At 40.7% G+C, this 16,349-nt stretch overlaps 2 protein-coding genes across 2 annotated transcripts in view; both read right to left on the bottom strand.

Moving 5' to 3' along the window:
- Positions 1-4,956, bottom strand: part of LOC309557638 (serine protease 27-like) — a gene marked incomplete at both ends in the record, with an annotated part of 29,661 nt that extends 24,705 nt beyond the window's left edge. The window contains one exon of the mRNA XM_082260429.1: positions 4,869-4,956. Within this exon, the coding sequence (XP_082116555.1) occupies positions 4,869-4,956 (88 nt within the window). The remainder of the gene's footprint in view (positions 1-4,868) is intronic.
- Positions 1-16,349, bottom strand: part of LOC309558473 (uncharacterized protein) — a gene marked incomplete at both ends in the record, with an annotated part of 157,986 nt that overhangs the window by 80,097 nt on the left and 61,540 nt on the right. The gene's annotated exons all lie outside the window — the stretch shown is intronic.

Consider the following 16,349-nt stretch of genomic DNA (forward strand, 5'->3'; position numbering starts at 1 on the left):
GAAATCCTGAAAACTTATTTCAATATGATAATCCTTCCTTCTATTTAATATTTACAGCATTTGAAGATATTATAAATAGGAATGGAAAAACTTGTTTGCCAAAAAATGATATGGTAGCTAAAAGTTTAATAAGTTAAAATATCTTGAATACTCCCTCACCGACCCCCCCCCCCCCCCAACAAACAAAGGCACACTCTAAATAAATAAAAGAAAACAGTAGATTTTAGTTATTTTCTAGCAAACTTTTCCATAAGCAATCCAATGAGCAAAATTCCTACTTTAGTCAAGTTTTGCCAAGAGCAGAATTAGTAATTTTGCAGAAAAATCATTATGTTTGGACCCCCCTCACCCCTTTACCAATGGTCTCAGGAATCTTCATGTTGGCATGGAAAGCTTAGATAGATAGTTCCCAGAAATGATGATGGGCAGCCCATTGGAGCCATCAAATTTTCTTTGGTTAAACTTCTTCATTGGTAGTCCTCCCTAATACCTAGGGTTAGAGCAGAATTTCTCAGTGAGCTACTTACCTGTGGCTAATAGGATGAGTAGAGTAAGCACCCCCATTCCAGCACAGTGGAGGATATTCAGCAGATATCTCTCTCTCACTAATCTGTGAAGAGCACAATTTTCTGTTCCTTTTCAGCTTCGTCATTCTTTTTTATTTCTTATAAAGTTTTTATTTGCTTTGCAAGAGCAGAGCATGTCATATATAACTTAGTTTCTCTGTTCTACTCTTTTTTTTTTTTTTTTTTTTTATTACAAAATATATTGTTCTGCACCAATTCTGAGTGGATAGACAAGACACAGGTTGGGTTAGGGGAGGCAGGAGAGGTACAAAGTACAATTTGGAAGAAAGGCCACTAGCAGCAATTTTCTTATATGGTTGTTTAGCTTGCTCATTGCTTTTTTTTGCTTATTAAAGTTTTTAATAGCTTTACAAGGGCAGAAAAATGTGCCATATACAAAGTCATTCTATCTCTCTTTTTGTTTATATAACTTATAGTTTCTATAACATTTTTGATGGAATAAACAAGACTCAGATAGGATTAGGGGAGGGAGGAGGGGAAAAGTACAACCTGGAAATGAGGCCGCTAGCACCAGTTCCCGTTATCCTTTTTCAGTGCTAAGCACATAACACCTGTATAATATAATATAATATAATATAATATAATATAATATAATATAATATAATATAATATAATATAATATAATATAATATAATATAATATAATATAATATAATGTAATATAACATAACATAATATAATGTGTATATATATATATATATATATATATACAGGGCTTTTTTTCTCAGAAAATAGGTGCAGGAACTCTCCTCTTTCCGAGGTACTCCTTTTCTCTGGCCCGACCCACCTCCGAGCACCATTCCTTGGTCCCCGCTCCGAGCACCATTCCTTGGTCCCCCCTCCGAGCACCATTCCTTGGTCCCACCCCCCCACCCACCTCCGAGCACCATTCCTTGGTGTTCCACCCCTACCACCATTCCTTGGTTCCATCCCCTACCCACCTCCCAATACTGCCCTTTTAGACAATACAGAACCAAATATCATTTTGTGGTGCTAAGTAATTTTTATATAATTTGGGAGTGATAACAAGAAACGTAGTAAAATAGATCCCCTGTAGCCAGCAACAATAGATCCTCCTAACAATGGACCACAAACCCCCCCCCCCCCCCCCCAGGAACAATAGACTCCGGCAGCAACAACAGATCTCCCTACAGCTAGCATCAATCGACCCCTCCCTCAACAGTAGATCTCTCCCAGCAAAAACTGACCCCCCCAGTAACATAGAACTCACCCCCACCAACAATAGATCCCCCACCAGCAACAATAGACTCCCTTGATAAAATATATCCCCTCCAGTTAGAGTAGATCCCCTCACTGCAAGCATCAATAGACCCTGCAGCACACCCCAGTACCCCTTACTATTACATACAGTCAGTTCTGGAGGTGCCGTTCCCCCACGTTCCCGCTGGAAAAAAGCCCTGTATATATATATATATATATATATATATATATATATATATATATATATATATAGACCCTGGTGTGTGGTTTAATAATCATGGTATCACTGTGCTTGATTGGCCAGCAAACTTGCCTGACCTAAACCCCATAGAGAATCTGTGGGGTATTGTCAAGAGGAAGATGAGAGACACCAGACCCAATGATGCAGATGGACGAGCCAAAGCATCAAAGCTTCCATAACACCTGAGCTTCCATAACACCTCAGCAGTGCCAAAGGCTGATCGCCTCCATACCACGCAGCATTGATGCAGTAATTCATGCAAAAGGAGCCCCGACCAAGTATTGAGTGCATACTATATTGTATATGGACAGACTTTTCACTAAGACAACATTTCTGTATTAAAAATCCTTTTTTTTTTTTATTGGTCTTATGTAATATTCTAAATTTCTGAGATACAGAATTTTGGGTTTTCACAAGTTATAAGCCATGAATATCAAAATTAAAAGAAAGAAATGCTTGGAATATATCACTCTGTGTGTAACACATCTATATAAAATAAATGAGGTCACTTTTTGAATTGAATTACTGAAATAAATTAACGTTTTTATGATATTCTAATTTTATGAGATGCAGCTGTATTTCAGAGACAATAACCAGAAATATTTTACAGACGCCATGCACACAATGTAAACAACTTTAGCAGGCAGCAGTTTCAGAGAGAGGCACAAGGCAAGTTAAAGGAGAAGTACAGCCAAAGCTTGTTTGGCTGTACTTCTCCTGTGTATCACAGGAGTGCAGTTTGCTTTGGGAAGGCCTGTGGAATTGTGTATCTAGATTTGGCTAAAGCTTTTGACACATTACCCCATAAACGCATATTCAGGTCTTTTGGTATCAAAGATAATATATGTACCTGGACAGAACACTGGTTGCAGGGGGGCACCCAAGGGGAAAGATAAATAATGAATGGTTTGCAGTTATAAGTGGGGTACCCAGGAACTCCTGGGACCAATTCTGTTTAACTTGTTAATAAATGATATAGAGGTTGGTATAACTAGTTCAATCTCAGTGTCTGTTGTTGTTACAAGGTTAAGCAGGGTAACAACTTCACAACAAGATATACCACTCTCCAGGAAGACCTCAATAAATGGGAGGAGTGGGCAAGCATATGGCAAATGAGGTTCAATGTAGGTAAATGTGTAATGCACTTGGGACTGGGAGCTAAAAATATGAACACAAGCTACACGCTAGGGGAGACCCTCTGGGTGAATTAAGGATTAAAAAGGATTTGGAGGTCCTAGCAGATGACAGACTCAACAATAGCATGCAATGCCAAGCTGAAGCAAGGAAGGCCAGCAGAATATTAGCATGCATTAAAAAATATATTTACTCCAGAGATAAAATTTTAAATTCTACCACTTTACAAAACTCTGGTTCAGCCACGCCTTGAGTATGCCATCCAGTTCTGGTCTCCAGTCATCCGGAAGAATGAACTGAAACTAGGAAGAGTTCAGAGAAGGGCAACAAAGCTAATACATGGGGTTGGAGGATCTCAGTTCTGAGGAACAACTCCAAGCATTAAAAGTATTCCCCCAGTGACACTGAAGAGGGGATATGATAGCAATATACAAATATGTCAATGGTGATTTCCAGAATTGTGAGGAAACTATTCAGTCTCAGGTCACTCATGAAGACACGTGGCCACTCAATTAAGTTGGACGAGAAAAGGTTCAACCTTAAACCATGTAAGGGGTTTTTACTTCCTTCCACTTTCGGTGGTTGCAGTGGGTAACATTGCTAATTTCACAAATTTCTTAGATGGGCATCTTATTGAACATAATATTCCAGGAGATGGGAAATGATAGGGAAATAATGCTTACACACACACCCACACAGGTTGAACTAGATGGACCAATGTCTTTATACATTCTTACCACCTATGTAACAATGTAGATCCAATATGTCTGATGTTATTCAAGGGGAAACCCCTCCTCATAAAAGCCAAATGATGTGGTAACTGAAGCCTGACTTATATACCATACGATTACACAATGCAAGAATAATAGGCTCCTATTAGGCTTGAATATGGCCAGAATGTAGTATCAAGATTTGTACCCCTTCTCATCCTTAGACCTCAGTAGGATTCACTTCTAAGTTTAAGTTTCATGGATTTCCAACATGACTGGACCCCTAATGCAGACAGAGTCACCCATCTCTAATTAAAGTGGAGTTCCGGCCTCAAAATCGACTTTGGGCCATCCGCTTGGTGAGTGTCACCTGAAAAGGAAATGGATAATCGCAATTTTTTTGTTTACTTACCTTGATATTGAAGAAAATATACTCACCTTTCTTCCACTTCCTCCCTCTGTGGCTGTGGCCCGCGCCGTCACTTCCTCCTTGCATTGATTCCTGGGAGCTGAACGTCATCGCTCCCAGGAATCAATGCGCCTGCACCGGCCCCGCTCGTCACTTCAGGTGCAGGCGTGTCATTCCCTGCTAAACAGCTTCTAGGCATGCCCAGAAGCTGTGCAGGGACGTCGCGCCTGCTCTGGAAGTGACGAGCGGGGCCGGTGCAGGGTATTCTGGGACTCCGACGTCACAGAGGACACGAAGAGGACGCTCCGGCTTCAGCTGCCCACACCTGAGATGGCAGTGCTGGAGAAGAAATTTTCAATTAAGTATTTCTTCTAAAAGGTAAGTGCGACCCGGGACAGTTCAGAGGCTATCCATTGTGGAATGCACTAGCCCTGACTGTCCCGGGGGTATTTTTATTAAAAAATCATGTCCGAGGCCGGAACTCCGCTTTAACATGATGTATTGGATGTAAATGACAGACATGGTTTCCAAGCAGGGAATCACTTTTTTATCGTTTCATGGACTCACCTCCATAATATCTTGTATCCCAGCCGGTCACCCAGCACTCCGTACCACCGGGGAAGGTGGTGGTGGAAGATGGCAGACAGATTGGCATGATGTACTGTGTATAGGTGACAGGTGTGTCAGTAACAGAGGCATGCAACCAGTGTTTAAAGTGCAACCATTTTTATTTTGACCCCTTTTTGTGTTTTTTAAATATTTATAAGAACAAAATACATAATTGTTGGGTTTTATGTTTTTTTTTTTTCACATACCAGCCATGATCATAATCACCATGAGTGGTGAAAGAACACTTGGTGTGAGGGGGGCTGGGGTTTGGGGAATTCCCATTCAATTTGGGTGGCAATAATGTCCAGTAGCCCTCCACAAGGCATCAGCATTGTCCCTGAATCATGCAACTCATGCTCTAAATTCATAACCGGTTATATTACCATGCTATCCTCGATATACAGTCAGTCAAATAAAAAAAGAAACAGAATAATACAATATGTGAAGTAGCTGTGCTGTGCCAAACAATATATATACTATATTACCAAAAGTATTGGGACGCCTGCCTTTACACAAACATGAACTTTAATGGTATCCTAGTCTAAGTCCGTAGGGTTCAATATTGAGTTGGCCCACCCTTTGCAGCTATAACAGCTTCATCTCTTCTGGGAAGGCCGTCCACAAGGTTTAGGAGTGTCTATGGGAATGTTTGACCATTCTTCCAGAAGCGCAATTGTGAGGTCAGGCACTGATGTAGACATGAAGGCCTGGCTCACAGCCCACACTCTAATTCCTCCCAAAGGTGTTCTTTCAGGTTGAGGTCAGGACTCTGTACAGGCCAGCCAAGTTCCTCCACCCCAAACTCACTCATCCATGTCTTTATGGACCTTGCTTTATGCACTGGTCCGCAGTCATGTTGGAACAGGAGGGGGCCATCCCCAAACTGTTCCCACAAAGTTGGGAGCATGAAATTGTCCAAAATGTCTTGGTATGCTGACGCCTTAAGAGTTCCCTTCACTGGAACTAAGGGGCCAACCCCAACCCCTGAAAAACAACCCCACACCATAATCCCCCCTCCACCAAATGATTTGAACCAGTGCAAAAAGCAAGGTCCATAATGACATGGATGAGTGAGTTTGGGGTGGAGGAACTTGGCTGGCCTGCACAGAGTCCTGACCTCAACCTGATGGAACACCTTTGGGATGAATTAGAGCGGAGACTGCGAGCCAGGCCTTCTCGCCCAAAATCAGTGCCTGACCTCACAAAATGCGCTTCTGGAAGAATGGTCAAACATTCCCATAGACACTCCTAAACCTTGTGGACGGCCTTCCCAGAAGAGTTGAAGCTGTTATAGCTGTAAAGGGTGGGCCAACTCAATATTGAACCCTACGGACTAAGACTGGGATGCCATTAAAGTTCATGTGGGTCTAAAGGCAGGTGTCCCAATACTTTTGACAATATAGTGTATACTGTATATACCCAATAGAAGCATGCAACCAGTGATCACGTGACATTTTTTTCCATGGCAGTCATGATTATAATCTTTCATGAGGGGCTATAAATGTTTCTGATATCTATATCCACAAATCAACAGCACTATATGTGATGCTATAATATATTTTTAGTATTTATATATATATATATATTTTTTTTTTTTTTTTGCTGTCTAATCCAATATTCTCACAGGAGGTGCAATACCACCACCCAGCCTAAAAAAAAAAAAAAAAAAAAAAAAAAGCTCACAATGTTATTAATGTTTTCCTCATGTATTCAGTATTGTTTTTGTTGCACAATGCCTGATTATGGTTACACATGATGTGATTAACAGCAAAAAAAAAATCTAAATAGCCAAAAAGAAGGGCTTTTTGTTTTAAAGTCTTCAGTGTGTATATTTGGTTGATAATTGATGGTTCTTAAACAAATGCAATCTAAATAGCCAAAAAAGTGTTTTTTTTTTTTTTTCCATTTTTCTTATTTTCTTTGCATGGTTTGTGTAATTAGTTGATAGTTGAAGGTTTTTTTTCAATAGGTAATTAAATGAAAAATTAAAAATAGCCAAAAAGAGTACTTTTTTTGTCTTTTTTCTTATTTTCTTTGCATATTTTATGTACAGTATGCGTAATTGGTTGATACATGAGGGAGTTTTTTTCAACAGGATATTTTAAAAAAATACAGTTAAAAATCTAAATTGCTGATAAAGTGTTTTTTTTTTTTTTTGTCCTTTCTCTTATCTTCTTTTCACATTTTGTGTGTAATTGGTTGATATTTGAGATTTTTTATCCAATAAGTTTAAGAAAATTCCTTTTATTATCTTTTATATGTAGAGATGAATCTATGCGCTACCAAATGAAGAGAAGGGAACGGAAACAAGGAGGAGGTACCAGTGTAGAACAATGGAGCACCTAGAAATCCGCAGCCAATTCTGTAGTGTCCCCACATACAATAAAATATACTAAAGAATACAAATCAGCGCGGAAATTCTAAAAATGGTGAACCACAGGTATCTAAAAATCAATATTTAAAATAATCAATAATTTCAAAATTAGTAATATCAATCAAACAACCTTCAGATAAAGGAAACGAAAGTGCTAAAGTGTAAGTGAATAAATATAATAAAAGAAGAGATCCTCAATATGCTGAATCAATAGCACTTGAATAAGTATCCTGTGCAAAGTGAAAGCTGTGAGCAAATCAATGATAAAGGGTACTGATCCAATATTCAGCAAGAAGAGAAGAAGAAAAAATATTTAAATGGAAAATAAAAAAAAAATAATACAATTTTGTGGTTCACCCTTCATAGGGCACCTTATATATTTTTCATATTTTTTCTTAATTTCTGCACTTTTATTCTTTCACGATGACCACATTTGTCACTTTTCATTGATTCACTGCAATTTTTTTGCAATTGAAGAGTTTGATAGGGTTCACTCTTCATAGGGCACTGTATTTGAAAAAAAAAATATTTTTTTATTTTTTTTTAATTTCCATTTAAATATTTTTTCTTCTTCTCTTGCTGAATATTGGATCAGTATCCTTTATCATTGATTTGCTCACAGCTTTCACTTTGCACAGGATACTTATTCAAGTGCTATTGATTCAGCATATTGAGGATCTCTTCTTTTATTATATTTATTCACTTACACTTTAGCACTTTCGTTTCCTTTATCTGAAGGTTGTTTGATTGATATTACTGATTTTGAAATTATTGATTATTTTAAATATTGATTTTTAGATACCTATGGTTCACCATTTTTAGAATTTATGCGCTGATTTTTATTCTTTAGTATACTTTTATTATCTTTGTTTATTAGTGTGTGTCATTGGTTGATGTTTGAGAGTTTTTATTTAATAGTAAAAAAAAAAAGGTAACCCAAAGTTACATTGAGTTAAGATCAGCAGCAAGGGTTATGAAAAGAATGTTTTGGCGAAGATAACGACACAGAAAGGCTTGGTCTGCAATTGCTTTACTATCAGGAAGGTGGCAGTACAGGACCAGCAGGAAGATCCATAACTGAAGGTGATGGTTACAATGAAACAGAGAGACAAGCAAATGCAGAAGGACCGGATCCAGGAATTGGTAATCAGGTTACCGGTACACAGGGCAGACACATAAAACCAATATATTGGCAAACTTCTATATGCAGAACAAAGCCTTTAAAGGGTAACTCCAGTTTTATGGGAAAATAAATAGTGAATAAAACAATATTATAGCAAATCCCGTGTGGGGGGGGGGGGGGGGGCGATATTTGATCCCATGCAGATTATGTAAATTTGCCCACTTACAAAGAAATGAAGGGTCTATAATATTTTTTCTGGGTGTATTTTACCACTTCAATACAGGACCCTTTCACCCCCTTCCTTCCCAGGCCAATTTTCAGCTTTTAGCGCTGTTACACTTTTAATGACAATTGCGCGGTCATGCTACACTGTACCCATATGACATTTTTATCATTTTTTTTCACACAAATAGAGCTTTCTTTGGGTGGTATTTATTCACCGCTAGGTTTTTTTTTTTTTTTTCTTACTAAAAAAAAAAAAGAAAAACGTTTCTTATTTTCTGTCAGTGAATTTTGAAAACAAGTCATTTTTGTAATTTTAGTAATTTTTGAAGCGGCCCTGATGGGCACTGATGAGGTGGTACTTATGGGCACTGATGAGGTGGCACTGATGAGGAGGTACTAATAGGTGGCACTGATGGGCACTGATAGGTGGCACTGATGGGCACTGATAGGTGGCACTGATGGGTGGCACTTATGGGCACTGATGAGGTGGTACTTATGGGCACTGATGAGGAGGTACTAATAGGTGGCACTGATGAGCACTGATAGGTGGCACTGATGGACACTGAGAGGTGGCACTGATAGGAACTGATAGGTGGCACTGACGGGCGGCACTGATGGGCAGCACAGATGAGCAGGCACTGATGGGCACTGACCAGCAGCACTATGGGCTCTGATTGTGGGCACTGATGGTGGGCACTGTGGGCACTGATGGGCACTGCTTTTTTAACTGATGATCAGTGCCCTGATTACCTGTCTTAGACTCCCCTTTGAGGAGGAGCTGCTGATCGCCTCTCCTCGCCACACACTCTGACAGTGTGAGGTGAGGAGAGCCGATAAATGGAACTTCCTCATTTACATGTGACCAGCTGTGATTGGACACATCTGATCACATGGGTAAAGAGCCACATCATTGGCTCTTTACCAACATCGGGATCGCGCGTGTCCTAGCAACATGGCACGGCCATGATCGCCACACTGCGCGCCCGAAAGAGGCTGTTCTGGGGTGCCGTCATATGACGTCATCCCAGAACGAGAGCCGCACCAATCCGCCATCATTTGATGGTGGGCGGGCAGCAAGTGGTTAAATGATAGAGACAGAATATCAACCAAAAATCCAGAAAAAAACACATAAAACAAATGCTATAAATTAAGTTGCAGTTCAGTAAATGAAATAAGTATTTGATCCCTAAGCAAAACATGACTTGGTGGAGAAACCCTTATTGGTAAGCACAGAGGTCAGACGATTCTTGTAGTTGGTGACCAGGTTTGCTCACATCTCAGGAGGGATTTTGGTCCACTCTTCTTTACAGTTCTTCTTTAAATCCTTAAGGTTTTTTGGCTGTCGCTTGGCAACTCGAAGTTTTAGCTCCCTCCGGAAATTTTCAATAGGATTAAGGCCTGGAGACTGGCTAGGCCACTCCATGACCTTAATGTGCTTCTTCTTGAGCCACTGCTTTGTTGCCTTAGTTACATAGTTTGTGAGGTTGAAAAAAGACATCAGTCCATCCAGTTCAACCTATGATGTGTGTGTGTGTTTGCTGTCAACCGTACATTGCATACCCCTGTATGTTGTGGTCTTTAAGGTGCCCATCTAATAGTTTTTTGAAACTATCAATGCTCCCTGCTGATACCACTGCTTGTGGAAGAGAATTCCACATCCTTACTGCTCTGACAGTGAAGAACTCCTTACGTATTTTAAGGTTAAGCCGTTTTTCCTCTAGTTTTAGTGAGTGGCCACGTGTCTTATTGTATCTCCTTTCTCTGAATAGGTTTTTCCATATGCTAAGGTTTCCAGTACAGTATTTGTACATTGATATCATATCCCCCCTCAATCGTCTCTTCTCCAGAGAGAATAAGTTCAGTGCTTGTAGCCTTTCCTCATAGCTGATGTCCTCCATTCCCCTAATTATTTTTGTTGCCCTTCTCTGGACTCTTTCCAGTTCCAGCACATCCTTCCTGAGGACCGGTGCCCAGAACTGGACAGCATACTCCAGATGTGGCCGGACCAGAGTCTTGTAGAGCGGGAGAATAATCTCTTTATTTCTGAAGTAAATCCCCTTTTTTATACATCCTAGTATTCTGTTGGCATTGCTTGCAGCGGCTTGGCATTGCATGCCACTGCCAAGCCTGTTGTCTACTAGGGATGATCGAACTTTTCAAAAGTTCGGTTCGACCAGAACACCCGAACATCCCGAAAGTTCGGCCCGGATTTCAGAACCCCATTGAAATCAATGGGACCCGAACTTCAGTAATCAAAAAACACCATTTTGAAGCCCTAAAACCCAATAAATGCCCCCAAAAAGTGCCTAGGGTTCTGGGTCATGCCCCAGGGACTATTAATCACACAAAAAAAAGTTCTTAAAAATTGTCATTTTTGATAGAGAGCCAATTATTGAAAAAATAAAAAAAAAAATAAAAAAAATTAGATTTCTTTGGATTTAGTGTCTGGGGGGGGGGGGGGGGGGTCTAAAAAAGTGTACATGTGAAGTTTCAGCTCTGTAGCATGTCCAGAACCAGAAAAAAAGGTTGTTTGTATTAGAATTAATATAGAACAGGGATATGGCTCCGCTATTTTCACACCTTGCCGGTTTTGTAGCAAGCGTTTTTTTTTGGGCATTTTTTGGGGGTTATTGGAGGCAGGCATAACATCTGTACTTCTGTGCAGGGGTATATATACACACACACTTATATGTATATATACACATATATAGGTGTGAAAGTAGCAGAACACTATACTTGCGCTAATGAAATAATTAACACCCATATGGCTTCTCTGCTATCACACCTATATATGTGTATGTGCAGAGATGTATAGTAACTAAGTAGAACTACTTCACTACTGTACTTAAGTACTGAAAGGCGGTATCTGTACTTTCCTAGAATTTTTTCTACTACTTCCACTTTTACTCCACTACATTTTTTCAATGATTTCAATACTTCTACTCCGATATTTTTTTTTGTGCTGCATAGTTACTCGTTACAATTATAAAAATTACCACTGCCAGAACAGTAGATGGCAGGTTTCATGGAGCTCAAAACATGTGTATTATCAGCGCATACGAAAATAAATGCTACTGTATGTATAAATAAAAGCTGCATTTGAAATAATAAAAAACAATATGATGTTCAAACTTTTGACTTCTTTCTTTAATAACTACATAACACAGTACTTGTACTTTTACTTTCAGTACTTGAGTAGCAATTTTTTTTTCAAAACTACTGGTACTTTTACTTTTAGTACTTGAGTAGCAACATTTTTAAAAAAACGACTTGCAGTACTTAAGTACAAAAAATGTTGAATACTTTAGTACTTCTACTCAAGTCACTTTTTGATCGAGCATTTGTACTTTTACTCAAGTATGGGTTTCGAGTACTTTATACAACTCTGTGTATGTGTAAAATACATATAAGTGTGTGTGTATATATACCCCTACACAGAAGTACAGATGTTTTGCCTGCCTCTGAAGACCCCCAAAAAATGCCCAAAAAAAAACGCCTGCTGCAAAAACACACTTGGGCGTTTTTGTAGCTGGCGTTATTTTGGGCATTTTTTGGACTTCTTTGGAGGCAGGCATAACATCTGTACTTCTGTGTAGGGGTATATATACACACACACTTATATGTATATATACACATACACACATATAGGTGTGAAAGTAGCAGAATCCTATGCTTGCGCTAATGAAATAATTAACACCCATATGGCTCCGCTCCTATCACACCTATATGTGTGTAAGTGTATAAATACATATAAGTATGTGTGTATATATACAGGCAAAAAATTTGGGGGAGCATACCCATGTATTTCCAAAGCTGCTGCAGCTATGAACCAAAAGACATGTATATTAAAAAAGAATAGCGCGCAAATGCAAAAGAAATTACTACCAAATCTGAAGAGAGTCCATAAATAAAAATGGGGGTTTGGTCCCACCATATGGCCATATCGTGCTCAAGCCCACTACTGCGTCAAAGTACCCCATTTTTATTTATGGACTCTCTTCAGATTTGGTAGTAATTTCTTTTGCATTTGCGCGCTATTCTTTTTTAATATACATGTCTTTTGGTTCATAGCTGCAGCAGCTTTGGAAATACATGGGTATGCTCCCCCAAATTTTTTGCCTGTTTATTATGTATTCGGTCTGACCAGACTATCGAGGTTGAGCAGCCCTCCCCACCCCCCACACACACCTGTACTCAATCAGTGTCCACCATCGAGTGGATATGGGAGGAGTCCCCTGTAGTGCATTTGCACATCTTCCCCAGCAAGGAGTGTTATCTCCAAGGGTTAGAAGGGCTGGTTTCATCTCTTTTTCATGGATAGTGTAGGACCCACTGATAATGGGGTACTTTGACGCAGTAGTGGGCTTGAGCACGATATGGCCATATGGTGGGACCAAACCCCCATTTTTATTTATGGACTCTCTTCAGATTTGGTAGTAATTTCTTTTGCATTTGCGCGCTATTCTTTTTTAATATGTGTGTATATATACCCCTATACAAAAGTTCAGATGTTTTGCCTGCCTCCAAAGACCCCCAAAAAATGCCCAAAAAAAACGCCTGCGCCAAAAAAAAGCGCCCAGATGTGTTATTTTGGGCCTTTTTTTGCGGTCTTTGGAGGCAGGCATGACATCTGAACTTCTGTATAGGGGTATATATACACACACACACATGTATGTATATATACACCTACACACATATAGGTGTGAAAATAGCAGAACACTATGCTTGCGCTAATGAAATAATTAACAGGCATATGGCTCCGCTCCTATCACACCTATATGTGTGTAGGTGTATATATACATACATGTGTGTACATGTGATGCTTATCACCAAAAGCTGCTCATCCAGAGAAATACCATGTTCCAAAACAGATGCAGTTGTACTCTGATGAAGAAGCTGGCAATGGGAGGGACAGCAATAACATTGGAAAATCTGGGGTGGACACTGGAGAAGCCATGAGTATAGAGACTACAGGGGGACTGACTGTGTGTAGGGCGATGCAAAAACTCCACTAAATTACCATGTTTCTAGGGTCCATGGTCCTTTATCAGGGTGCAGAAGAAGCGGTACTCTGAGTTTTTTTTTTTTTTTTATAGTTCAAATGGAATAGAAACTGAACCCAAACGTGCTGTGCAGCTTCAAAGAACTGGGATGAGGGATTCCTCAGAATGAGGCAGAAGGACTGAATTAAGCAGGCTGAGATGTCATGCTTGTTGCCAAGCCGAGTGTAAACACTGAGCTGTCAAATGCTCAACATCTAACACAGAGGTTCTGTTATATAGCAACCAGTATCGAGAGTGAAGGTATCTTCTGCTTCCCTTGTTGTATTGTTGTGTTGCAGCACTGTCCCTTACAAGTGACACCAGTTTCCAGGTAGCTGCAGATCAGTTGTCTGGCTCCCTTGACTCATTCTTTGTTTACTCGGCTTTATCAGCTGTAGGTTATCATGGAGCTGTTGACCTTTTGATAACTCGCAATTTTCATCCAACTCTGTGACAAGCTTGACATCTCAGCCAGTCTATATGTGCTCCATTTCTGTTTTCATCTTTACATGTACATTGGATCCTTGGAGATATGAACAAAGATAACAATCATTTACAGCACCTGCTTGGAACCTGTGATACATTAGAAGGTCCTATTAATGGGCAGCGATATCTGCAAATTACATAGGTTTTTCTTCCTACTTAGCAGGGGAGGACTGGGTCAGGGGACTGCCCCCCCCCCCGGGGCTGCTCTAAAGCCCCAAGGGCTGCACCACTTCTGCCACAGACGTGCCTAAAGTATTCCTGGTGAAGAGGGGTAAAAAGTCTCCACCGCTGACCTACTGAGTGTGGGATGAAGACAAGGACAAAGCACAGGCCTCCCTCCCAGCATGGATGGTGTAAACTGTGTCTGAACAGAGTCCAGTTCCATGCACCACTGGAGACTCTCCTCCCCCAGCCAGCCCTGATCAAGCTGTCCCAGCTCCCCCCAACCACCCCGTGCTGCCAGGTCAGGAACCCAGATTCGGCCAGTGAGTAAAGAGTACCTGGAGCGGAGCTTCACCCTTAAATGGGGGTCAGGAGGAGGAGGAGGGATAGTGGGAGCAATGCCAAGTCACTGCACCATGGGCTTATGGTTTATATTTGCCCCCTGGGCCGAAGGTTGCCAGTCAGCCCCTGCTACTTGGTACTGACAGTAGGGAATAGCAAAACTGAGAGTTTTTTTCCCCCAGAAATTTTTGTGAAAATTGGGAGATTTGGCATTGTTGGGGAATGCAAAATCAAACTGGAACATGAGAAATGAGCTTTAGCCCTTTGCTGCCTCTAATATATGTCATATGGGGGGGGGGGGGTTACACACACACAAAGGGGTTCATTTACTAAAACTGGAGAGTGCAAAATGTGGTGCAGCTGTGCATGGTAGCCAATCAGCTTCTAACTTTAGCTTGCTGAAATAAGCTTTGCTAAAGAAAACCCGGAAGCTGATTGGCTACAATGCAGAGCTACACCAGATTTTTAAACTCTCCAGTTTTAGTAAATCAACCCCAATGAGTGTCAATCTGAAAAGCCATGTGTCCGGGGTCAGATGGAAGTAAGTTGGAACACATCCACTTTTCCTGGAAACCATGAAACATATACTCCCCCCTTCTCCGTGAATGACTCCGCCATGTTTTCCAGGGCTCAGCACTCCCATTTTTGGGCCCAGGATCAGACATTCCCTGGTCTTCTTTATAGAAAGAATCCAGGAGCAATGTGTAATAAATCACTTCCAGTTTCCTCTGTCATGATCTATGCTTCATTGCTTAAATGAAGGGCGGGTGAGACATTAGGGTTCTAAAAGACCCCTGATGTCTCATTAAAGAGAACGTGTGGTAGCAAAATAGTATTACATAAGGGACTTTTTTCCCTTAGGTGATAAAAAGTTAAGTTAATGAAAATAAAAAATGTAACAAAATAAAGTTACACCCAAGCATTTAAATCCCTTAAAAACAAATTGAGCCTTCATCCCCCCATCCTCGCACACATGCAAACGTAAACAGATGTGTTGAGGGCACCTACCCATGGAAACATCAAAAACTCATACATACCGCAATACAAGCTGGAGTGAGAGTAATACTTCTGGGGCCATTATTCATGCTTAAACTGATGACATGTAGGGGTTTTTCAGTTGTTGCATATAGAAAATTTAGAATATCAAAGTTTGACCCTATTTTCCGGTCATGTACAATGTTAAGGTGTCAGGAGTCTGTGGTAGTGAGCTCTTGTAGATTGTCAGCTCAGGATTCCCCAGGGTGCGGAGTCTAAGCCCCAGCCTGCTTCTTCACCAGAGCCCCTGATGGTGGGGTTAGACTTGCAGAAAGCTATAACCAGGTCGCGGCCCCCAGGTAGGCCCAGCTGAGGATGCGGAGACCACTGGCGTGTGCAGAGAACAAGCAGCAGATGAAAGGATATCCAGGGGACGAGCCGATTTCAGGGCATGTAGTAAACAATCACAGATGGTAAATGAAGCCAGGGTCGGTACACAGTTAATAAGACTCAGTAGTCAAGGGGTATGCAAATGGGAGCTCAGAGATCTGTGAAGTTGCTCAGGCAATGAGGGTTACACTGAGCATGTCTTATAGACAAGCCAACTAGGAGGTGGGCCAGGAAGTGATGGAAGGGACAGAAAATAAAAGCCCACAGAGTAGCAGACAACGCCCATAGATGAGCACAGCCAAACCACAAATGTGAAAAGA

Source organism: Pelophylax lessonae (assembly GCF_965119305.1).
Source record: "Pelophylax lessonae genome assembly, chromosome: 6".
In the NCBI taxonomy this organism is placed as follows: domain Eukaryota; kingdom Metazoa; phylum Chordata; class Amphibia; order Anura; family Ranidae; genus Pelophylax; species Pelophylax lessonae.